We start from the raw sequence: 25,632 nt of genomic DNA, 5'->3' as shown, positions 1-25,632 counted from the left end.
CATCTTTAGTATGGGCACGCTCAGTCCTCAGCGCTATGCTGAAGCGCCTCAGGAGCCATATTTGCTGAGGTCAACTCCTCAAAATAAATAAACAACATAAGTAAAGAAATATCAAAGCAGCACCTTCAGCAGCCCGGGACCTAAGCTCGGCTCCCTCCGTCCCGCCTCCCCCAAAGGCAGTGCTTCTCCCCGCCCTGGGCCCGCTCCTCCCCGTGGGTCAGCTGACGGCCGCCGCTCCTTCCATCATGGCCGCTCGGCTGCCGGCCGGCCCGGGGCGGCGGGGAGGCGAGTTGGAGGCCCTGTTCCTGCTTCTCCTGTGGTTCGCTAACGTGGAGGGAGCGGCGAGCCCGGAGCCGCCGCCCAAGTGCGATGAGCTGCGGCTGGGGCAATATCCTGAGCGCGGACGGGGCGCGTTGCTATGGCGATGGGCCGGGGCTGCCCGGTGTGAGGGGCGGACAGGAGCGGGGTCAGAACCACCCCCGGGGCTGGAGCCCCTGAGGAAGGGTGGGAGGGAGCCGTGTGCGGTGCCACGCTTTTATCTGGGGCTGGTGTGGTGTGTGGCCACGAGCAGAGTTCGGGTGTTTGCTTTTCAATCCTATGGGATGAGGGACCCTTGTCCCCCCCCCTCCCCCCCTTTTCTTATTTTCAGGACACTCAGCCCAGTGCCTCAGTTTGAAGCTACTTTGTACTGAAATCAGGCAGGAGATGAGGTTGGGGTGCTGCCCCGACGCAGAGGCTGTGACAGATAGATGTTGTGGTTCCCTCAGGTCGTGCTGACTGCAGTGCTAATTAACGCAACAGCTTATGCAATATAGTGGTGTATTAAATTGGATTAGCAGATTTGCAGCATGGTGATGGGCTGTTTCTATTTGGGGGATGGGGAGGAAGGGAAGCTGACATCAAGGTAGGTCTTAAATCCTCAGATGTGAAAGAGGGAGGAATAAATGAGTGTTAAACCTGTTGGAGTGTTCAGTATGAAAAATGTTTTCCTCAACTGCCTGAACATATATGTGTGATGAGCCTAAAATAGACAATAGCACACAGGAACCAATGAATTGCACAAATCACACGGCATATGGTAAGGATTTCTAACGTGTATTGACAGTAATTGCATTTTCCAAGGAAGTACTCAATTCATGCATTCATATGCCTGCTAGGTGAGCTTCTAAAAGATGAGATCAGTAATGTCATTAGTATGAAAGCATACACATTTGTGTACATTGGATGCTTTACTGAAAGAAGTACACTGTCTCTGATTGGGGTGTTTGTGAGATTTCTGCTAGATTTCTTCAAAGTATGTTATATCTTCCAGGCCCCGCTCTCCACTCCAGTGATTAGAACAAACCATCCCTATCATACTGTTTTGTGCACATGTATTAGAAGAACTGACAGAACAGCCTCAAAATCTTCAATATTTCTTTTAAGGAAAGATGGTGCCCTCCATCATCAAGATTTTTTGGTACCATGAGGCTCTGTTTTGAAAGCAGTTACATTTATTTTGATGTTCTTTGGCGTGCAACAGAAACATGCTTAAATTGGTCCCTTGGTTTATTTCATATGTGTTCCTGATGATAAACAGCCAGTCACTGAGCTGAATATTCTGCAGTTTGATCAGATTGGTAGTTGTGCCTAACCAATTACCATATTATTGCATTTAATACACCATATGTTTTCTTCAGAGTGAGGAAAGTTGCAAAATTAATTAACATGTTCTTTTCTATATCTGTATAGAATTTTTACAGAAACAGCAGGCTTGGTTTTCCCCGTAGTATCTCAGTCACTTCGTCTTACAGAATTATCTAAGTAATAAAAAGTTAGTCATATAGCTCATCCTTGAAGCACTACTACAGACCATAAACATTTCTGGGTTTCATCATCCGAATCAATAGGGGTTTAATTCAAAGCATCCAAAATGGACTTAATTTTTTTGGGATGCAATATGAGTAGATATTAAAAAAAATAATAAAAAAATCTAAATCCTTGTCTTCTTGCCTTTATTGGAAAATCAGGAAAGAAATATTGAACCTGGCTAGCAGTTCTGTTGCAACTAATCAGCAGGACTTGCAAGTATTGAAAGCTGATAGAAAGTGGGTAAAGGACTGGAATTTTTTATTTTAAAACAACTCACTAAAACACTGAAGAGTATAAAATATTCTGGTAATACATTGCAGACTTTTAGCAGATGTCACTTTCTGCTGTGACTTCCACTTTGGCTCTTTTATAAGTTGAGCCTCGGCTTAGAATAATGGAACAATTTGTTTGAAAGAGACTTCAGAAAGTCATACAGTCCCACCTCTAGCTCAAAGCAGCACTGGCAATGAATTCAGAGAAGGCTGCTCAGGGCTTTGCCCCCTCAGATCTGGAAAACCTCTAAGGATGGTTATTACACCATCTCTCTGGGCAGCTTGTTCCAATATTTGACTGTTCTCATGATTCTTTTTCTCTATTAGATCTCTCATTGTCTCCTAATGGAGCAAAAATAGAAATGGCAACAGAATTAGGGCAGCAGTTAGGTTTCTGTATTTTGTTTTGTGTTGTGCAAAAAGACAAGATAGTCATAGGTCTTGCTTAAAAAAAAAAAAAAAATTAAGTAACGTGCCTGTGTGTGCTCTGGATCAAGTCAGTTGTACAGTGTGACTTTGTGTCTTGCCAGAAGAATACCACAATACCCAGTTGGTTACTGCTTAAACTCAAATATTTTTTTGTCCTCAGTTCAGTGCCTTCCAGCACCAAATATTACTTGCAGAGATTACCTTGGCATAGAAAAAGTCTTCACTGGACAGGAAGTTGGATTTTACAAGCCTATTGCATGTCGTAATGTGTAAGTATGCCATCATTTTTTGTAATATTTTGTCTGTTTTACATTGAAATTTTTCTAAAATGGTACAATGCCTTGACAGAGGGAAGAATATAGAATACTGTACACGTGTTGCCCAGTACTTCATCCTCAAATAAACATTATAAGCAATAAAAGGATACAACATGTGTGTTTATAAGTAAATCTGTCTTTGTGTTGGACACTTTTTGTTTGTTTATTTATGCTTGTGTCTTTGCTCTACCTTAGTACTTACTCTGGCAAAGATTGCTACAAATTCTAAGGCTACATTTCACATATGCTTAAAATCAGCACAGCTGTTGAAAGGAGCTATCTGGGGACTCCTTTCCATCTCTTTCCCTGACGTACTCCACTGTATACTCAATCAGGGAAGTGATCTGTGTTTGAACTAGCGTGGATCAGTTCCCCAGTCTGAGTCACAGTACAGTCGCTTCACGTGCTTGTGCCAGCAAGCAACTGGGATGAGGGCAACTCAAGGTAAGAGAGAGTGGATGAAGGAGGGCTGGAATGTGCTGCACTGCTCAGCAGCCAGTTCATGCTGGTTTGAAGTGTGCCTGTAACTGCAGCTGAAGTTGTATGCCTGAGTACTGGGGGAGCTTCGGTCTTTCTTCAGTTCCATGAAAATTTCTTTCAGAGGAATTGCTCTCTAACTTTGAATAACATTTGTATTTGATCAAGTCTTGCGTGTCTTTTAAGAGCCTGCTTCTGAAACTTGAAAATGATGGACCTAGTTTTTTTCTGAAGCACATTGTGACCAATAGAAAGCTCCAGACACCAATAAATGTGCCAACTGGCCAGTACTAATGATCAACGAACACCTGTCAGCACCATTTGTTTCTCTTTTTTGTTGCATTCACACAGGAATCTTATTGTCTAACTGTGGAATTTGTGGGAGTTACAACTCCAGTTGCAATATTTGCTGTGTATTCCTTATCATGCTAGTGGGCAAATGACTGATGTGGTACTGCTCAGTAATTTGTCTAGCTCAGAAGTACAGCTCTGCCTCTTAGTTTCATAAATATTTTCTCTGCATATAGTCTTCTCAACAGTCAGAGCTCAGCAAATTGTAGAAAGCATATTATTAAATCTAATCAAATTTAAATGCTAGCAAAATAGACTTCAGTCACGTTTTTGTCCAGAAGCAATTGTGTTTCAGTCCCATCTCCGATGGGGACTGAGAATAAGATGAACTATATTAGTTTAATAAAACGGATATATTTTTTTTAAAGCAAATCTATGTAGGCAGGAGAAATGTTGTTCTTCTGATGCCTGTCTCTTTGCAGTGACTATTATTTGTAATGAAATAATCAGTGGTCAAACTACGAAAACAACTTGCTGTGGCTTTTCCAATCCAATGATTGTATGGCAGAGGTGTAAGAGGACCCTTTGTGAGCTTGCTGGAACCTTTAATAAATTCAGCTGTAAATGTTGGAAGAGTTATATAGGCATGCCCTTGATAAAGCCCCAAAGGCAGGTAAAAAATGGCAACAAGATTAGTATGACCATCTTTCATATGTATGTTTGTTTAAAAAGTCTAATTATTTTTCATTATATCAGCCTTTTATAAGGTATTTTTACCTAAGGCTTAGAAACATCATTTTAAGCAGGATTCTCCAGCTTGATATTACAACAACATGCTTTCACTTTCTGCTGCTTTTTGGAGATTTTCCAGCATCTTATCTGAGATTTGATGAAAACTAGCTGTCTTCTGGCAGAAATAACCACACATCATTTAACCAGAAAATTGGTTTGAGAAGGGATCTTCCTACAGCAGAATTGTCCTCGTGTGGGGACAGCAGGTTAATTTCTGTCCCTGGCTTTTGGAAGGGGCAGATCAGCATGCTGTCCTTAGCCAAAACCCTAATTTAGCAGCAGTCTAGATTACAGTTCTGGGATCCTGTTCTTTTAGAGCAAGACCATGAGTCTGTTTCAAGAGGATGTGTTCAAATTCAGTCGCTCCTAGTATTTGTTCATGGGAAAGCTTGTAATTGCTAATCAGGTTGCTACAGCGATGGACTGGGAGCTGTGATTGATTTGATTTGGTTTTAATTTGATGTTTTGGAGACAGATTTTTGCCAAATTCGAGAATTCCCCAAATTGGCACTCTATCATATATTGTACTTCATATGCTCAAGCCCTGATTCTTCAAAGTATACATTGTTCAAGTATTATCATTCCAAGCGAGAAGCCCTTAAAATGGTAGGCTGTGCAAGTCATGAAGTTCATTGTGGGCAGGTCTTTCAGCAGCACTAAGACGTGCTGAAAGAGCACGGAAAGCACTGTCACATATAGCAGCACCATGCACAGTATCAACTGGTATAGAGAGCACAAAGACAAATGTCTGAGATAATTACCTTCAATACACAAGACGTGGAAACTGGAAGAAACATACAGAGAATGACTGAGTAGGACAATAAGTGAGAAAAATCGGAAAAGCAACTGAAAAGGAATTGCATTTTTACCCAATTGTAGAAATTGCCTTAGATTAATGGGAAGATTTATTTTCCTACTTGCTGGATTAGTCTTCAGCACATATTTTTATCTGAAAGAATGAATCAGAAAGGAAATACAAGAGTGGATGCAGCCTTGTTACAGCATTCACATGCTTCCACTTCGTGCTAGATTTCTTCTGCCCTTCAATTTTGTTGTAGAGGTGCAGATTGTTCTCCTTTTAAAAGCATCTCAATGCAGCATTGATGCTAAGTTTGCTTTATTGCTGTTCTTGATCAGAAGCATCCAAAACTGTGTCCTCACCTTTTATGCAGGAATTCTATGCATTAGTGTCCTTGGCTGACTTCTTGATACATCTCAGTGGAGAAACATTTTCCAAAAGTTTACCTCAACTTTTAAATAAAATAATTAGTGTTTTTTTACAGTGGAAACAAGACAGTTCTAAAGATGGTCACTTACATTACGTTAGGTTCCAGAAATGCCCAGTATGTCCTGCGTTGCTAATAAGCACTAAATAATAAATATTGAGGTAAGAGTCATCGTTTAATCGCTTAATGTTGCCATTAAGTTTTAAAGTCTGTAAATCTAGATAATAAGCAAAAATGTAGATCTTTATTTGGCATTGAAAGCGCTTAATAAAGGTGCTTGGACCTTTCTCAGCTACTGCCTTTTGTGAAACTCTTATGTTTTATTCAACTGTCAACCAAGAGTTTAATTTGGGCTTATTAAGTAATTGCTGGCACATATTAATGCACATATCAGAACAGTAAATTGTTGAATTTTTTAAAGTTGTAATTACATTTGGGTTTCTGCTCTTTTCAGAGGGTAGCTTTTTGCCAGTGCAGCAGAGGATGGTTTTAGTACCGATAGCCTTACATTTCTAGCTTGCCTATTAGCATAAAGTTCACATCAGCAGTGACTGAAAACTGCAAATGGTTCGGTGGCCACATCACTCCAGCTGTTGCCAAGAACGGTGCCAATTAGTACAGATCTCAGGAAGCCTGTTGTATCTGTGTATGTGGTGTGACTGGCCATGGGATGCATAACTTCAAGGTGTCTGTCTGCCACTGACATCCTTGTACAATTCACAGTTCTTTTCATTTGTAAGAGTGCGTGCCATTTACTGCCCTTAGTGTGCAGCACGCGGATAGCTACACGTCTTATCCTTTTTGTTGAATCCTTCCTGCGGCTTCTTCAGCCAGTGGCCATGGTTCATTTCTCCTTCAGATCTCATTGCAATTACTGTCTCTGCTGACATCTCACCTGTCTACCCTGTTCCTCTCTATTTGGCTAGATGTGAGGCTAATGCCTACAGACAGTGTGCATACACCTCTTAGCTTTCCGGTGTTGTCTCAATAGGGCTGACCTATTAGAAAATGCTCTGTAAAACTGGGAATGTATCAGCAACTGAATTATGTCTTTCTTGACAAGAAATGATGATTTAGTTTCAGAATAAGAATCATAAGAATCAGTATTCTGCAAGAGTATTCTTGAGTTGGGAGAGCCAAGTTACTTTATGGAGGATGCCTGGGAAGTTTGAAAGCTTAACATCAATTCTGTCCCTGTTAATTTAAGATAAATAACAAATCTGACTTGATTTTTTTTTTCCAACTGAAGCAGCAGACAAATGAGTCACTACTTTAATTTTCAAAAATAGGAGTGAATATATTTTGCAGTCTACATTGCTTGTTTCTTTTGGCAGTAACGGATACTCTTACAAAGTGGCAGTGGCTCTGTCCTTATTTCTTGGATGGTTGGGAGCAGATAGATTTTATCTAGGCTATCCTGCCTTAGGTAAGTTTATTTCTTATTTTTACTTTGAGGTAAAGCTTATTGTAATGACTGAGTTGTTTTATGTGAATATATATTTTGAATAAAAAGTGCTGACTGTCATAGTTTTGGTATTTACATCTAGAATCTTTACTTCGTTTTCAAATAAGTTAAAATCCTGGACCTCTGCCTCCTATCCTGTTGGAGTCAGTGATGATAAATGGATATATAGCTGTCCAGCAGATAAAACCTTCACAAGCAAACCTGATTATTACCATTTGTTTTGCTTTACATTGGTATTTAACACTGCATTCTCTGTGAGCCAGTGGAACAGGAGTGGTTTTGATTGATGTGCCAGCTACTGAAATGGTGCTTTGTTTTAACAGGTAAATAGGGGACAAACTTTACGGTAAACCGGTGTTTGGGGATGTAGAATTTATTCTGGCAAGTGCTATGCTATCATCAAGAGAGCTCATGGTATTAATAATAATTCTGCAGAAGCTGGGACCTTTAACAGGAACTACCTCTTCTTATGCTTTTAGGATCTGATTCCCAGGGAGATGGTGCCAATGGCTTTTAAATAATGTGGAGACCTTAGTATGTTAAAACTACTTTCACTGTCTTGGATTTTCTCTGTTTCTGAGCCAGACAAATGGATTAAATTTAAGTCTAGATAGCACGGAGCAATGAATTGAAAAACTAAACATGTTACTGTCCTTTCCGCTGGGAGTTTTGAGTTTCTGCCCATCAAATAGAAACCCTTGTGTTTTTTTTTTTAAATTCTTTCTGGTTAATCTCATGTTTACATCTGTGTCTTTTTTCCTTGAGATTCTATAATTAGCTCCGATTTTGTCCATCTGTTTCATGAGAAGATATTTTGGGAGACGCTCAGGTGCATGTTTTTGTTATGTCATTGGATCTGGAATAATAATTTGCAGTATTTATTTTGCAATATATTGCAGTGCAGTAGATGGAAATTTTCTCTTCCTATACAGGAGTTCTGTATAGCTCATGCTTGCTAACCCCACAGGAATATACTATAGCCAGTACCCAAAGTTAAATACTTAATATTAAACTCCTCTGAAGACAAAAAATTGTCTTTTGAAAGCCAAAGAAGAAAAAATCAAGAGTAGAAAAGAAAAATAAAACCAATAAATTGGATTCCTTCACAGTGGTAAATTATTTTTTAGGTCATCCGTACCTTGGCAAAAATGATAAAGAAAGGGATTCGCATTGAAATATCTTGTGCAAACATAATGAAGAGCGTAAATGCTGTTTTTTTGGTTGCCTTTTTTTCCCTCCTCTTAAAGAGAGCACAAATACAAACAAGCTGCTGAATATGAAGAAATTAGGAAGGCAACTCTTCCTCTCTCACACACTGTGAACTAAACATGAGTTATTGCTGCCTAAGACCGCTGTTTTTACCCCCGTGCTTTGGAGCAGGTTATTTTCTCAGTGTGACCTGCTTGTGGGCAGGAAGAAAAAAAAAACCTGACTTTACCCTGCACTCCAGAAACATGTGCCAGATTCCGAAACAGTACTTCTACATCCAGTAACGTAACACTTAGTGGCTCACCAGGATGCAGATGGTTCCTCAAGTAAACTGGAGCCGCTGCTGGAGCCGGCGTGGCAAGGGAACTGCTGGGCTCCTAAAATGAGAGCTGATGGCGAGCTCCGGGGCTGCAGCTGGAGAGGAGATGGCATCGTAAGCATCACAAAAAAATACTTTAAATGGTGACTGCACTTGATGCAGAGGTAGTAACAGAGTAAATGTGGTCACCAAAGATTTGATATTATTTAATCGTGTTAACCGCTGTTTCCTAAGGCTAGTATTTTTTAGGTAGCTGTTTCCCTTCTGGTTTGTTATGTAATGTTTGCACTGATACCCAGGCAAGCCCTGTCTGACCACAGCCAATCTCACCCGTCAGTTTCTGGGAACGAGTTGTTCTAGACATTGATGCACAAAGTTTTTGCACATTTAAGTTGCACAACTTTGGCTGTGATATGCATGTGGGCTTTTCTTTTAATCAGCTGAAAGACCGTCCTGCTATTCATCCTCTTGGTCATTAGATGTATTTTCTCTGTTCTCTCTGACTACGCTGTCATTCCATGGAATGATGATAAACTGTCTCGCTAGAGTTTATAAATCAGCTCGTTTCATCCTGTCAGCGATGGGAGCTGTCTCCAGAAGGAGAGATGCACTTCCCACAGCGTGCAAGCCGCTACTCCCCCGCTCTCCTCCATGTGTAGCCACAGAAACAGGGCATGGGGGAGAGCAGGCAGTGTGCCGGGCAGACTGCTGCTTCCAAGGGAGAGAGGAGCTCAGAGAGGGAGGCAGAGGTCAGGAGACCTTCAGGTGTTAGACTGAGAGCTGGCATGGGAAAACGTGCGTTTTCTCACTGTAAGGCATTAGCAGCACAGCACTACTTGTTGCTGGGTGAGAGGTGCCACAAGGTGCTACCCTGGGTGGTGTTATCGGCGTGCATGTTTCTTGTCTCAGAAGTGTAATGGTCCCTGGAAGCACAGTAAGGATATGCTTTTAGCGTTTTCCCTGAACAGCATGGCCTACAACTAACATAAGTGCAGCAGACATGCATTCCTCTTCATACTGTCTGTTCCTGGGTAAAGAGACAAATGTCTTCTTATTCTCAAAATAACCTAGATGTTTGCTTAGCTCAGCAAGTATCAGCTCGTAATAAAAATAGTACTCTTTGTATTATATTGATTGTACGAGAAACTACTGGTATTAAAAAAAGCAAAAAAAAAAAAAAAAAGTCAATCTTGTTCTGAACACACTGTCCAAAAGCAGTCTGCCTTTCAATGAAACATTTATTTGCTGGTTGCTATTCCCATATATTTTCTATGAATCTTTCATTTATTTGTATTAAAAAACCCACCCTTTTTGGAATACTGATTAAAAAGAAGCGTTTCTGTATATGCACATGTATATATATTCAAAATAAATTCATATTTCAGCAAAACTACAAAAGTGATACTAAAATGATTCTCTGAAGTAGCATGTTCTGAAAGTCAAATCATTACGTGCTCCAACTCACAATAGAAAGTCTCCCTCCACTCATAAGTAAATTTTGTAGCTCAAGTTGGGATCTTCTTCTCTCTGTTTGCAAATAAATGAAATTTTCCAGTAACCTGATTATCAACTTTGGACTTGCTCAAGAATATATATCAGTTTAACAGAATGTTACTTTAAAATCTCTCAAGTGCATTCAGGATGTGTATTCAGATGGTATTTCCCCTGATAATTAAAGATATTTGACTTCAGTTCTGTTTCTATATATATATATATATATATATATATATATATAATGTTTAGTGGAGAGTTGGGATGTGATTGCAGCCAGCAACATACAGGCTTCATAGACGCTGGCTTAAAGCTACTGTTAAATTTTATTTTCTTTTTTAGGTTTGTTAAAGTTCTGCACTGTAGGATTTTGTGGAATTGGTAGCTTAATTGATTTCATACTTATTTCAATGCAGGTAAGTCAGTGCTTTTAAAGCAAGATATAAATCTGTATTTGCTAGAACTTCGATTACTAATTCCTTGCGAGCATTTTAACCTTAAGAACTGTTGTGTATCGAAAAATCAAAACATTTACTGTAGCTCTGTTTACAGCTTGATATTGTAGAATACAGGTGCAAAAGATATTTGTTTCAATTAAAGTGAGATAGATGAACTCTCTTTAAATAATTGTAAGAAATAGCTCGGAATCTACAGCACAATAAATTCAGCATGTCAGAACCTCTGAGCTCTTTTTGTGACACGAGAGGTGTCCTGGTGTTCCCAGAGTCCCGAAGTTCTGCATTTACATGTGCTTCATTACTGGCAGAGCCCAACATTTGGGATATTAAGGCAGCATGCATGTGAGAAGATATTGCCCATTTTTTCCTGCCTCTTCAAACCTATGTCCCACATCACCAGAGAGCTGCTCTGCAGGATTCCTGATGGGTAAAGCCCCAGCTGGGGTGACATCTTGTGACATCACAAAATTGCCAAATTGTCTTATTTTGCAGCACAAATTATGCATTGCCCATCATGAACTCAAAATGCATTGAGGATATAGAAATTCTTTATATGGGTTAATAGAAAAATGTTTAAATTTAAAAAAAAAACACGTATCCTCAAGTTCCTTTCTTTACTATCAGAGTGTGTTTTGCCTCATGGCTTACAGACACACTGAGAGTATCTTTCATCTCTCCTTATTCATCTCCCTGGTGACTCTGTATCAGTTTAGCATTTCCAGAACAAAAAAGCCATGATCTTCTCTCCATCTCTCTGTTTCTTACCTGTGCAGTATTTCAAATACTCTTGTCATCAGCTTAATTCTCTCCTACCTGCCTGCCTTTGTTCAAGAAAAGTGGTTTGGGACCTACTCATTTGTAAGCCTGATTTTGTGACTCAAATCCTCATCAGCTTAACCTAGCACCAGTGCCGGGCTACATAATTTGGTTGATTAGAAGCCCCAGGGAAATGTTCCTCCTGAGACAGCCCTCACTAAAGTAGTTAAACTACAGCATAACTTCCAAATAAATCTAGTTTCTGTTTGGCTAATTAAGCACGACTAATTTTATGATGGGAAAATTAACAATAATTGAGACATTAGTACAAAGTGTATATTTCACTTTATGTTGAAAAGTCTTGGTTCTTTTTCTCTTGTAGATTGTTGGACCTTCTGACGGCTCTAGTTACATTATAGATTATTACGGAGCGAGGCTCACGCGGCTCACTATTACCAACGCAACGTTCAGGAAAATGCAGACCTACCCTTAACCCTGGCAGTAAGTGTCACGTATGCAGAAGTGAGCTTTAGTTTTACAGATGGATCCAGTCGTCCACTGGAACTGCTGATGACTTATTAATTACACTTCATCAGAACTCATTAGACGCACGTTGAACAGAGATGATAAAATACGAAAATTCATCAAGAGAATGAGTTTACCACAATGGAGCCAGGTTTCTTTGACTGCTCTGTTTCTGCGAGCACGAACTTTGTGGCGAGGTTGTACCATTGTGAAATATGCAGACTTTTGCAATTTGCACAGATGTTATTCGATGACTCAGTATAATTTAGGGGGACGTAGAGAGGCTAGGAGATTGTTCTGAAGAACTGTGTTGATCTTAAGTCCATTGAAACTGATGAGAGTTTCAGCGTGGACGGGCCAGGAATGCCCTTGTGTCTGTATAACAGTCTGGAAGTGAACCAGAAACCACAGAAATGGCCTTTCTTTCTATCCTGCTAAAGTCCAGGTGGCCCTAAAACTTGTGCCAGCACAGCATGTGAAATCCTGTTAACTGAAACAATTATTTCTGTAAAGCTTAAAGACAAATGTGGGGCAAGCTGCACACCTTGATCAATGCTCATCAGCAGTAGGAACATACATACTTAAAAAATAGTACCATAGGTGACAAAATAGAAAGGTAACCATTGGGGTGCACTGAGGTTAGAATACCACATAGCTGTTCTGGTTATTCTGATTTTTTTTTAATTATTATTTTTCTCCTCCCTCCCTTGCAACTATCCATAGTAAAATATATACTTTTTTTTCCTGAAAAGAAATTTATGCATCTGTTTTACAGATACGGAATGTCCAAAAAGTGAATTCTTTGTTTTAATAAAGCCCTTAGAAGGTTCTTCTTTTTAATCAGTTGCGTTTCAGTGAAATAAATCCTGTGTCCTTCAAAGCATTTTGACCAAATTCTTTCAGATAGCCAAGATTTATGTGGATGTTTCTTCAAAGAAAAGTATATACACAGAGACAGAAAACGTGTCAACAGAATCTTGATACTATTTGACCAGTTTTAAACATTCCCTTCACCTTATTATGAAAACCAGCAGTAACGGAATGAGAAATCCACACTATATAAACTTTAGTGTAGATTTTCTTCAATAATTTGGGCTATTATTTTGCTTTTCAGATGAAACTTTCAAGATGTTATTAGCATGTCTGTAACCAGTATTTTACAAAAATTAGATTCCTGAATTGATTTTTAAATGTGCAATTTTTAGTCTCTTTTAAACTTACATTAAGACTTGGTGCACAGGAAGCTTTGTAAAAAAAAATAATAATAATCCTGTTTTGCTTTCCAAATCAGTGAAACCTGCCATATGATGTAATGAGAATCAACCACACACAACACTTTGTACTTAACATTAATTCTTTCCTTCACATGAAAAGACATAATTTTGGAATACTTGCTAACACTCACTCTTACTTGTGGGTTCAAAGAGAGAAGAATATTCCATTACTTCAGTTCACTTGCCTGATATTTGTTGCATCTCCCTTTTGTCTTCCACCACGTTCTCCTTATGTATGTCAGTTTTGGTTTCCGAAATGTGCACTTTCAAAACCAGACAGGAAGTGGATGGAAAATAAATGCCTGAATCAAATAAAATCCCATGGCTCGTATCATCCCCTGACTTGTCTGCTTTTTGTTTTCTAACCCTGCAGCTGATAATATAGCTCTGAAAATAGCACAATACTATGTGCAATTCAATTTAAAAAAAAAAAAAAGGATCTCTGGGAACTCATCTCACAAGATTTCATTTTAAAATGGATCTCCATATGTACAAGTAGCAGAGGGCTTGACTTAGTGACTGCAGCAGTCCATCTTGTGCTTCATTATCTGTAAAAGAATGCAGGGACCATTTTGTGTGAATCAGTTGAAAATATGATTAGTTATGAGGACTGTCAGATAGACTGTTAATCCTAGAAATAAAGTGGTCAGCAGAGAGAAAGGTTGGTTATTCCAAGTTAATTTACAGTGTTTCTGTAGAAACAGAACATTTATCCAGAACCAGTCCAGAGAATAAAAAACCCAAACCACTATAGGATTCTTTCATCCCAATCCTCAGTTTTTGATGTCTCACAATACCTGCCAAGTTCTTCTCAGGACTGCACTGTTTTGTCACAGCAGCAAGAAAGAAGGGTGACCAGACAGAATGATATTTTGAGCATTAGCACAATTTTTTCTTTTCTCTTTAGATGGCATTCCACACGGTCCTCTACCTGAACTAACAACTTTCCTCTTCTTCCATAACCCTCTCCATTTTCTGTGAAGTCTTGTAGAAATTAATGTCACAGATGACATAACCTTTGCAAGTTGTATGGGATATGATTGAAATGACGTTACATATCTGAACACACTTGCTTAGTTGCACAGCTGAAGTTTAGAGAGGGTTAACTGAGTAAATAGATAGTACTGCAGGGCCAGTAGAGAGTTAGTGAGGTCTTTGTTTTCATCTTGTAATTGTCAGATACGGCACGTTTACCATAAGGTCTGTGAAAAGTGTGATGCAAGATGTAAAGCTGTCCCACTGTGTTAATAATAAATTGGCTACGGTAATATTTACCAAAACGTCTGTCCTACGATGATTTTCTGTGTTGCTGCCTGCTTTAGCATTCACCTGTCAATCAACTTGTCCATCTTAGCGTTTCTGTAGTTCTGATGGCTCCTACTGCACTGGAATGATCTCTCTTGGTCATAGCTTTTTCTCAAAAATAGTTGAAAAGCAATAAAAGCAATTAAACAATCTACCGTGTCATCCTCCTGCTTTGTTTCCAGAAAAATGGTATCTGTTTGCCTTGCAGATGCTCAGGAGTTCTTTCAAGACTCCAAAAAGACACAAGTATTATTCTGTATCTTAAGCATAAAAAAATAGACTTTAAAAAAGGATTTGAAGTGCCTCACATTTAAAAGCCTATATACAAAGCTATTCAGTGAAGATGCTGCAGAACCAAGCCAGGAATGCAATAATTAAACCAAAATCTTCCCAAAGTACCAGTGCAGTTCATTGTAAAAAGGACCCCCTCTCTTCCCCCCAGTCTACATTTTAGAGTTCTCTGTGATACACTTTACCATGATGCAGAAGGGCAGTAGCTAATAGGAACATTTGGCTTTGGACGCGTTGCCTTCACTCACACAGTACAAGTGGTTGCACTTACGTGTGCCCACACGATTCATCAGTTGCTGTGGATTGTGTTTGTTCAATGAGGTCAACTTGCATATCTCCCACTTGTGTAGAGAGCACATTTTCAAAAGGCTATTTTAGAACAAGTTCTCTGCCTAGTTATTCCTCCAGCCATTTAAACCATGACCAAGCTACAGCAACTTCTTGTGATAGTACGTCGTTATCTTCACTGTTTCCCTCTCTACCACCACCCACCGCTTACTGCATGAAGATATCACTTCTGCTTTCAGGACGTGATAGCACCTTAAATGTTAGGGTTTATTATGTTTCCAAAGATGGATTACCAGTGTGTCTGCCAGTAAAACTTCTCAGCTCCACAGGAAAGTCTTTGTGTTTGAAATGCTCCATTAGAATTTTTTTTTGGAGAACATCTGTTGTCACCCCATCAAGAATTGTTTCCTTTGTTCCTCAGGAGTATATTCAGTTATATTTGCTTACACAGCGATGTCTATTCAGTCTCCTCGCATCTCTTCTCAGTGTTGTTTTTTTTATTTTATTTTATTTTTAGATTCATTAGGTGTTTAGTCCATTTCTGCATTGAGAGCCATCCCTGCTGCTTGCTCTGCAGTTTTCAAACCTGTTTCCTCTAGAAAACGATGTTGAACGCAGTAAGGTTGGGTTGGGTCCCATTGGGGAAACGCCAAGGGCAAGGTTTTGCAAGCAGCCATACACATCCATTGCCTTATAGGACTGTCACCAATTGTGTGATTGCCTGTTACTTCACTGATACATGAGGTCAAGTCTTCCAAACTGAGGGCAGTCTCATTTCTAACTGCTTTGTCATTTTTGTCATTATAGATGGTAGCTTCTTTAAGAAAATGCATTTTTTAATTCATTTAAATAATGTTTTTTAACCAGCTACTATGTTCTAGTAAGTACTTTTTCAACTTCAGAGTCCACCAAGAGGTGAAATGAGAGATCGGTCAGTTTGTATCTTCTGCACTTACTGCCTGAATATGGGGGGGAAAAGCTTTACTCGCGTGTTTTCCTGGGCTGAAATTTGATCTAGACTCCTCCAGCTTTCCTTCCTCTCAATCCATCCATGTTACTCAGAGAACCTGTCTAACCTCTGTGAGGTACAAGAGAAAATTTCCTAAGCACAGAGAGTATAAATGGCTGATAATATTTGATACAGAACTACGATACCCCGTGTGTGGCAACTTTCTTTGCTCACCTCAAAGCTGCTTTTCTTTGTCCACACGTCAGCTGTTTGTTCATCTGTTGGCTGGCTTGGGACATCCTTCCACAAGTTCTCAAGAAGCTCTACGAGGAGTTGGACTCTTCAGAGCTGAATCAAATACACAAAAATAACACGGCATCAGGTTAGGCAATTTTTTACATGTATGAAGCAAAGGCACACTGGGGAGGAATCGATGTCTGTATGAGGGTGTTGTAGGCTTTAGTTTTGGCAGAAAGTATGTCTGAAATTTAAAATCGTGTTGTCTCTTTGCCTTCTGCTTCCTGAAGGTGGAGCCAAACCCCCTATCAGATCTCCAAATCTCCTGAAGATTTTCTTTACCGTACAGCAAAGACAGCACTCCTGTATTTTTCCCTGCACAACAGAGAAAACTGGGAAGAGGATACGAGGATTGCAGCTGGCCAAGAAGTGTTTTGCTCTCTCTAGACCTAAGGCTGTAGCAAAGGAAAAGAAAGGAAATATAAAAATAAAAGGCCATTCTCAGTGCTGTTTGCAGCGTGGTGATGAAGATCTAGTTCCAGAAACTTCCAAGAAAGCAGTTTTAAAAATACAACTTTTCTCAAGTATGCGCGCCTTGCTTTTCCCAGGATTTCTGATTCTTTGTGGTTCATTATATCTCGACCATACTCATGCTCTGATAATTCTCCAGTATACATTTGACTGGCTGCTTTCAAGACTGCAGTGCTCTCCGAGAGGCACGCTTCTTGGGCTCTGCAGATGCATATGACACAGCAGAATTCTAGGCCGTATAAAAATTATCAAGATCAGTTTCCATTACTGTAATTACTATATAAATCCTATCTTTAAGAGGCTTAGAACAGGCCTATTTAACCTTGGTTTGAGCTGAGACCCAGACAGAGTTTGATAAGTTGAACACTGAATTCTTTCCTTTTTTTTGTCCTTTCTCTGCAGCACCATAACTTAGTCAAGAGTGGCAGGGGGAGGGAGAAGGGATCTAATGCATCCTCCTGCGCTCTGTCTCAGACAGGGTGCTTGTAGTTATGCAGTATACCTGTCCCCAGCCAATAGCATGGCTGAATGAAATGTTACCTCTGAAATGTACCTTGAAACCCGTGGCTGCTTTTCTTACACAGCTGTACTGCAGAGCAGGCGTGCAAGATGCCTTGGAGGCAGATGATCCACAGAGTGCAGTCAAGCTCTTGAGTAAAGCACGTGATCCTACCACCTCTTTGGGGGGCTCTGGCAATAACTCCCACCTTTTGTGCCATTTGCACCAGCTCAGCTAGAACTGAGGTTCTGCCTGCTCCGGTGCTTCCCTTTTGGGTGGCCGAGATGCCCTGGGGTGGTTGGAGAGCTGCACTGCCTCCAGCTGCCATTCAGGCTGAAGTATTCAGAGCTGGGAAGACAGCAGACACCATCTGCAGGGGCTGCGGTTACCCTGCCCTTTCACTTAGGCATGCCAGGCCGTTAGGTGAGGCCAGAGAGCAGCTTTGATACAGTTGGCCATTACTTGCTCAGCATAAAGCCTAGCACAAGGTTCCTCATTGTGAACCTGTTCTGTGGTGGGTGTTTTGCCCCCAGTCAGGAGAGCAGTAAGAATTAAATTATTAACGTATTCTGTTTCCTTTACGCAGAATTTTCTTCAAAGTTCCTTGGATTTACTGCGGGGAAAAACATAGCAGGAACATGTGAGAGGAGATCACTGACTGCAAAGAACGGAGCGTTCACCTTGAGCCCGAAGAGACTGCCCGACATATGGATTGCGTTGGCAGAGGCAGGAGCCTGGGGAATGCAGAGGTGGGGGGTAATTTTTAGGGCTTTCGTTCCATGGTCCCATTGATTATAACCCTATTAAGAGGATGATGCATGCGACTTTTAAGTTATTTTGTTAACTAAGTGTAAGCAATGGATGTGTCATGCTAACAAACATAATTGCTGGTGTGTCTAATACAGTATGAAAGTACAGTATAGTGAATTTAAAAGGTTGTGGTAATCTAAGAACGTTAAAAGGGAAATGTGTGCCTGGGGGGCGTGGGGGCTGGGGAGAAAAACGACTTACTTGACATTCACTGTCTTCCTCCCAGCTCCTTTGCTAAAGTAGGAACAGAATCGGAACAAAAAAATGTTTGTTTTACAGCTGTACCAAGTTACGGCGTGGACTCGTGCTCCCCCCTCCTCTCCCACTTGCATCAAGTACATCCTGTACTTTTGGCAACATGTTGACTGGATATTTAAAAGCTGTGAACTGTTCTGAAAGTTTCACATACTGGGTTATGGGCCATGTGTGTTTGATCAAAATTCAATTACTGCACTGTACCATGCTTGGAAACCTATCATCCCAAGTTATGAAGTATGACGAAATAGGCTAATCTAATTGGTTCAGTATGGGAGCAGTATCAACCAAGCTTGTTATGATAAATAGCTTCCTGTGTTAAAGGTTCTCTAGAGCTTAAGTATCTTGGCTCACCTCCCTCTACAAAATAAGAATAGTGTTCCCTGGGAACAGTTACATCACTGTCCCTCTTCTACATTCACAATTAAAGGTTTGTGGATTTTTTTTTTTTCATCTTGCTGTTCCTTGAATAGATAAACTGCGGCCATCTACCCCATTCCCCACTTCCATCTCCTTCCCCTTCCCTCAGGTTAGGTCACGCTGTGCTTGCCACGAGTCTACGTGTTGCAGGGGCAGTGAGCTTGGCCAGGATGCCACGTCCCACCTTGGGCTGGGGTGTCAGTACACGTGACGTGTACATTCATATAAAGGCATGGAATTTTCATGTCATGTTAAAGGTGGAAGCACTTCAATCTTTTTAAGCATCTAAAAAACCCCACTTTTTTTTAGGGAAGTTCATGCCTATGGATGTGCTGTTATCTTCTTGAAACTGGAATTTCAGCTCATCAGTAACTAAACACAAATCCGGTCTGCAAGTGCTGGATTATGGCTAGGGAAGGACTATGTTCTAAGTCTGGATTTGTAGGCACTAAATTTGTCGCTAAGACAATGAGCTGTCTCCCACGAGATGATAGCAGCTTCATGATTTTATCTGGCCCATCCTTGGCCAGCAGTACTTAGCTGGGATTTTGATGTCACAGGAACAGACAGCGTCGAGGGAAAAAAACATGGAAAAGCGGCTCCACTGCTCTGGCTGTCCAATTTCTTCCTTCCTGAGCCACACCCCTGCACGTGTCTTCTAATTCAGAAATCCCCTTCAGGCAAAATAATTGCGCAATGACCATTTTACAAAGGCAGAATATGGGCCTGGTCTTGCAATTGCCTCTAACTTCGTAGAAATTTCTCCCAAGAATAAAGTTATTCACATGCTTAAGAGCTGATAGAATGAGTCCTTATGTAAGTGAGTCTTCGCATTAGCCCCAAGACTGCCTAATACCTGGATTAAGCCTGTATGGTGATTAATGCCTGTTTACTATATCTGTTATCCCACTGCATTTTGCTCTTCAGCCTTGATTAAGCCCTTTGCTTTACCATTTAAAACGTCCTGCTTAACCTTCTGCTTACAAACGCACATAGTGCTGAGCTCTGCATTTTTAACTAGCACAAGTTCTACCATAAATAATAGCATTTAATTTTAAAGTGCAGCAGCCACAGTCACCACTTGATCAAATGACAAAGAACAGAAACAGCAAACCAGAGAGCGCGGAATTTTTCACAACAAATATCTGCATTCACGTAAGAGAAAAAAAATGCACCTTCCTGCTTCTGATTAGCACTTTCTGTGCACTCCTTTATCGTGGATGTTTATAAAAAAAATATTATCAAGAATCTAAACACTGACTCTCTGTGATTTCCCCAAACATCTTTTGAAGGAGATAAACTAGATTAATCTCTCTTTACAAAGTTCCCACAAGCGAGCTCACAGACACAGTAGCTTTACCTTCAAAAATAGAATGTGACTGTAGGCACTTATGCTAATCTCTTTTTTGGCAAATCAGCTTTTTTGTATTGAATCTTGCTTGATTGAATAGCACCGGAGCTGCCAGAGTAAATGCTATTATCAATGTACAGTAATTAAGGAAATAGTCCTTGTCACTCCAACAGTGTCCAGGCAGTGCCTTCCGTAATAAATGATAAAGAAATCTCTTCAAGGTGTAGATAGAGGAGCGAGGGTGCTCTTGACGTGCAGCAAAGCCATGTGATGTAGAGCTGCAGGTAACGGGGAAACCGTCAATGCCCGTGGAGCTCATGTTAAATGCATGTTTGGCACTAAGCTTCTGAGTAGCTGCTCGGCACTAAAACACGTAATTGTTTAATTTGTCGTGTAATTTCCTGACTCAGGGCAGTTGAGCATCTCTCAGTCCCCACCCTTAAAATATGTGCGAGAGGGAGCGGGGGGAGACCCTTCCATCAGTCAGAACTTCAAAGATCCTCTCCCCCTTCGGGCAGCAGCCTGCACAAATGATAAACCTTGCTGTAAGATCAGCAGAGCTGGGCTCTGCCAAATCCATTTGGGGAGAGAATCTCAGAGAAAAGAACTTGTCATTCCTTCCCCCGCCCTTCCGTTTCACTTGAAACTTTGCAGCCCAGAAGTGCTGTGGTGGATCACAGCTCCAGAAGCACCGACGGGAGAGATTCCCCAAGGAGAGAGAAAAAAGAACAAACCTCTGGACATCTTCTGTGTTATCACATGTACCAAAATGCAGCAAAGTAGGGCAAATCTCAAGCAGGTAGCCCTGATCTGCAGTGCCAGAGCTCTCAGCTGCAGCCCCACGTCGAGATCATTGCAGTAAATGCTGTGGCCTGAGACATGCTGAGCTCTGCAGTTGGTAGCAAAGATCTCTGTCTGCCGAAGGTACACGCAGAAGATATGTTGCTTAATGGGCAGTAAATAACAAGGGGAGGTATTTAATCAAGTGTGCTGGGAAATACTGCTCTCGCAAAACGACGCGCGTGTCCGAGATACAGCGAGCGCTCCCAGGGTCGGGAGGGAAGGGCGAAGGACTGCGGAGAGGGGCCGCTGAGCTTCATCCCTGCGCCTGCAGGACTCACACAGAAGGATTCCGGCCGCGGTACTCCTTTTCCCAGCAGCCTATGTCTTATCTAAACCCCGTATAAGAATTTTCATATTTCATCAATCTGTCAGTTTTGCTTGGGAGTCTGCTACGGGGATTTTAGCATTCCCCGCAACGCTCCATTTTAATGCGGTGACATTCTGAAGGCTGGGCGTCGTAACCTCTCCATTACATCTTTGACACAATGAAGTGTCTCCTAAATAAAATAATTCAGAGGGATCGATCCGGTGAACTTCAGGGTGCACCTTTTCAATTATTTTTTAAAGATGGAAGTGGTTTGTGCATATTGAGCACGGGCTTCGTGGGAACAGGAAGGAGCCCTGAAAACGGACTCGTGATTTCAGCACGACCGCGAACTTAGCGCCGCTGTTTCCAGGCCTCTCCTCCGTTGTATGTAAAACATCAGTGTTCTACGTATTGTTCCAAAGGATTTGTTTTATAAATGCCCCCAGCTCGACCTTCAGAACTGTCTGTTTGAATCTGAGCAGAAGTGCGCTGGTCAGAATTCAAAAAATTATAGCACAGGCAGCGGGTTTTTTAATTGAGGCATGCCAAATACCAAAGGCAGATGCTTTTTCATTCTGTAGCTCCTGGATACGCATTCTACTTTTCGGTTTCAAGGACAAAGGAAACACTTATCCAATTAGATGAGGCATGAGATTGTGACATACGGGCTCTTTCCTTAAATAAAAAAATGTTGGAAAAAGATATTTGACCCTAAGTCAATAAGTGCTATTAAAATAATGAATACTCCATAAATCCAGCCGTACATGTAGCTCGTATTAAGCGCTGTTCTGTTTTTGTTGCTAAGAGGGCTGTGAGACTGCCTGGGATAAAGCCCCACACAAGTTTCTTGTCCAAATCGCATTTTAAAGGCCTTACTTTTAAAATAGGATATACAGAAGTGTAAGCCAATTAAATTGCCAGGCAGACTTCTGCTATCTTCTCACGTTTGACATCTCTATCGAGGCAGTTAGATGATATCAAATGTGTGGAGGTTGTCAGAGCTGCTGAATTCCCCTTGCACACTCAGAACGAGTCTCTTGCTCCTCTTCAAACATTAGTAGAAGCCCAGTTTTTTTTTTTTTTTTAATTATTTTTAACTAGCAGTGTAGTTTGCCCAAGGTAACACTGCTTTTGGGTGGCATCAAGAGGAAATGGTCAATGGTTTGGATGGATCCCCACCTGAAGAGTGCAAGGAACGTCCCACACCTTTGCAGTAAGGGAGATGCACTGAGGTCTGTGCTGTTCACCCCCTTTTCACTGGCATGGGCAACAGTTGTGCTCCAAAATAATTACAGCTCTCCTGGGGTTGTGCCATCCCTAGAGGTGCCCAAGGCCATAGATGAGGCCCTGGGCAGCCTGGGCTGGTGGGTGGCAGCCCAACCCATGGCAGGGGTTGGAACCAGGTGGGCTTTAATGTCCCTTCCAACCCAACCACACTGTGATTCTCTGATTCTGGTTTGAGCTTCAATGTTTGTTGTACTCTTCAGTTATTGGAACTGCCAGCCAATAATTGCTGTGAGTTTCTGATCCTCCAGAAGAGCGAGGAGCCACCTCCATCCTCAGCTTGCGGCTCATGAAGTTTGCTTTGCTGAAATTATTAAAATTTGTGTCTGATGGTGCACGATGGACTTGAGTCTCAGGTGGTGGGAATAAACGCTGCCCACTGAAATTACTGACATTGGTTTCCAATCTGTCCTTTTTCACATGGCGCTGCTTAAAGAGAACCAGAAGCAAAGTATGTAACCAAACTGGGTTTGGGCTGAGTGATTCTGGAACAAATGGAAGCGACTGTAAAAATCACTGTTCTCTTGGCCAAGCCCAGATGCCGTTTTGATTTCACCTTGATTGCTGTATTTGGTCCATTGCAGTGTTCCTCTTGCCATAAGCTCCTGAGGAGCTTATTAGCTACATGTGACATCTAACAGAGCTCCTCACCATGATGTTCCGGTGCAGTTCAGTGTGCTCAGACCCCATTCAGCCCCACTGAGGAGCAGCAAAATCCACGCAGCTCACTGCCTTTCTCTGGTCTCCTCACCCAGACCCCAAAGTCACCAAAACCATCTCTACATGAGCAGCCATCACAGGGAATGCCACCTCTCCCACAAGCCAGGCCCTCCTGGAATCACGTCCTCGTTGCCTCTGGGAGAGCTTACACAGAGCTCCTTATTTCTGCAGCTCGTACACCCATAAAAACCAGCCGGAATACAGCGAGATGAGGAAGAAACTCCATGAATTTTCATCACGTCGGTATTTCTGGCACAATTTACATTACTTTCGTGACTATGTCCCTGATCAGTAGGAGCAATAAATACCCTGCGCAAAGCTCATATTGCAATGGATGGGAGAGGAAGCAGCGCCCTGAAAGGTGTCACATTCTGGAAACCTGACCCAGGAGGCACGATCCACAATTAACAAGATGGGTAAGGGAGTTGCTGGGTCTTAGCAAAGCCCTCCCATTATCATAAAGGGAAAGCAGGTGCCAAGCAGTTCTAAAGCATCCCATGTATCATCAATGATTTTGCTGTTGATATTAAGAATTCAAAGGGGGTGCTATTAGCATTCTGGGCAGCTAGGGAGCAGATCTATAGCATGCCTCTCAATAAATACGACACTGCAGTAAACTTCTTTAGCACTTTGCAATTCACATCTGATCTCTGCTGACCTTTTTTTTCCTCCTAATTAAAGCTTTAGCTTGCAAATGAGCCATTTCCTACTTAAAACCAGTATATGGCAAAGGAGGAAATCTTACCCACAACTTAGAGGAGTTGCTGCTGACTTCGCTGTCTGTCACAACTTTTTCTAATTGATTCCTACTTGAATATAATTGGACCAACAACTTTCTTCTAGGTGAACACACCTGAGACTGTGTTTATAGGAATAAGAAAGGATGGGGATTATCTAGGATGAGCATGCAGCAAAGTATTGAGCTGCTGCCCTCAGGAGATCAGATGTACTTCAGTCTGCCCCATGCCCAGCTCTGCACATCCCACTGAGTCCCTGCCCCTTTCCTACTCAATATCACTGCACATCACCAACAGAGACATTGAACACAGTCCCAGTACTCACCCTTGAAAAGCACCATGTGTCACCAGCTTCCCCTCTAGACCTGGAGCTGCTGGCTGCAACCCACTGAGAAAGCCTCCAACTAGCAGCCAGCTCTGCCATAAAGCCTTTCCCCACCCACCTGGGGCAATCAGGAGCTCATGGGACGCAGCTGATGGCTCCAGCACATCTCCAGCTGGTGCTCCTCAGTGCTGTGCTGTGCTGTGCTGTGCTGTGCTGTGCTGGGGGTGTGGTGGGTTGGGTGGGGGGATGGGGAGAGGGCCTTGCCAAGCCACCAGTCGTGCTTAAACGAGAAAGCTTCCACAAATACCTTCAGTTTGACAAAAAAACCATCACCTTAGGGAACATTTTCTCTACCAAACACTTAAAGCAGACCTAATTTTTGAGGTTTTTTCTCCCACAAGGGACCTGGCAACAGGCAAGCGCTGTGCCTGCTGGCAGCCCTGCAAACTGCATCTGAGTATCTCCAGCTAAGACCAAAACACTGTTGTGCTCCTAAAATGCCCCCAAATCATGTCATTTCCACCCAAGACTGAGGCCATTTCCACCCAAGAATCCCACTGAGACGCCCCAGCCCCATGCTGCTTTGCTCTTCTTCATTACCGTGTTAATGCTGCCGTAGGGATAACAGCGCTGCAGTCATTCAGCCCTGAGCAACCTGAGCAAGGAGCTGCACGCATCCGTCATTTCACCACACCACACCTCTTCCCTTGGTGACACCAAGGAGCACTGGGGGATTTTGCAACTCCCAGAGCCACTCTTCCCACACACCTGGGTTGTTCAGCCAGAGCACTGGCAGCAGACAGACAGACAGACAGCCTGTGTCCAGCACGTCTGATTCATTTACAAATAAAACATCTCCAAAATGCTATGGTGAGGCTGTGAAGGAGCGGGCATGCACAGTGATGTGGGATCTCTACCAGGGAAGCATCCCGGATGGGGAAGTGCAGGCAAAAGAGATTTTCCCCATGCAGGCAGCACTCGGGGTGCCTCAGGCGTGCGGTGCTGAGGGAGCAGGGGGCTCACGGTAAGATGTTCACATAAGACCTTGGTGCTGTCATTCCTGTTCTTTTGCAACGAGGTAAATCCTCGCATGAAGAAACCGAGGCCACTCAGCACCCCTAGGCTGCAGTGAGGGCTCCCCATGGATGGGATGGGACGGAAGCTCCCCAGCCACAAACCTGAGGTCACCGTGTCCCTGCCAGGTCCCCGTGGGAGTCCCGGTGCCCCCCGCCCAGCTTCAGCGACCACGCTGCAGCACGGCACAGCCTGGCTCATCGGCTCAGGAGGGCAAAAGCGATTAACGGGAAATCAATGGGAATAAAACGCTC

The 25,632-nt window shown here is 42.0% G+C and overlaps 1 protein-coding gene and 1 long non-coding RNA gene across 4 annotated transcripts; one reads left to right on the top strand and one right to left on the bottom strand.

Annotated features, from left to right (window-relative positions):
- TM2D1 (TM2 domain containing 1) lies at window positions 198–21,940 on the top strand. Of its 3 annotated transcripts, none has more exons than XM_021405468.1 (7): window positions 198–388; window positions 1,005–1,078; window positions 2,713–2,821; window positions 6,990–7,081; window positions 10,482–10,555; window positions 11,736–11,854; window positions 17,839–21,940. In XM_021405468.1, exons 1-6 carry the CDS (start codon window positions 246–248, stop codon window positions 11,844–11,846), a joined length of 603 nt encoding a protein of 200 aa, XP_021261143.1. In that variant the 5' UTR covers window positions 198–245; the 3' UTR covers window positions 11,847–11,854; window positions 17,839–21,940. The 3 variants fall into 3 exon arrangements, with proteins under 3 accessions (XP_021261143.1, XP_021261144.1, XP_021261142.1); XM_021405469.1 differs by lacking the exon at window positions 17,839–21,940 and adding an exon at window positions 16,513–16,531; XM_021405467.1 differs by lacking the exon at window positions 17,839–21,940 and having other exon boundaries at window positions 11,736–14,607.
- LOC110402883 lies at window positions 13,603–24,480 on the bottom strand. Its single transcript, XR_002441378.1, has 3 exons — window positions 24,305–24,480; window positions 16,220–16,333; window positions 13,603–13,700 (listed from the first exon to the last, which is right to left on the bottom strand). It is a non-coding gene; the product is annotated as an uncharacterized LOC110402883 (long non-coding RNA).

Source organism: Numida meleagris, chromosome 7 (assembly GCF_002078875.1).
Source record: "Numida meleagris isolate 19003 breed g44 Domestic line chromosome 7, NumMel1.0, whole genome shotgun sequence".
NCBI lineage: Eukaryota > Metazoa > Chordata > Aves > Galliformes > Numididae > Numida > Numida meleagris.
This window is presented reverse-complemented; position numbering and strand designations above follow the sequence as displayed.

What these genes read in the sequence shown, in the direction of transcription:
- TM2D1 (XM_021405468.1), top strand. Translation starts at nt 246, where the DNA reads ATGGCCGCTCGGCTGCCGGCCGGCCCGGGGCGGCGGGGAGGCGAGTTG. An exon ending in GATGAGCTGCGGCTGGGGCA is followed by an intron (nt 389 to 1,004) that starts ATATCCTGAGCG and finishes AACTGCCTGAAC; the next exon opens with ATATATGTGTGATGAGCCTA. An exon ending in CCTATTGCATGTCGTAATGT is followed by an intron (nt 2,822 to 6,989) that starts GTAAGTATGCCA and finishes TTCTTTTGGCAG; the next exon opens with TAACGGATACTCTTACAAAG.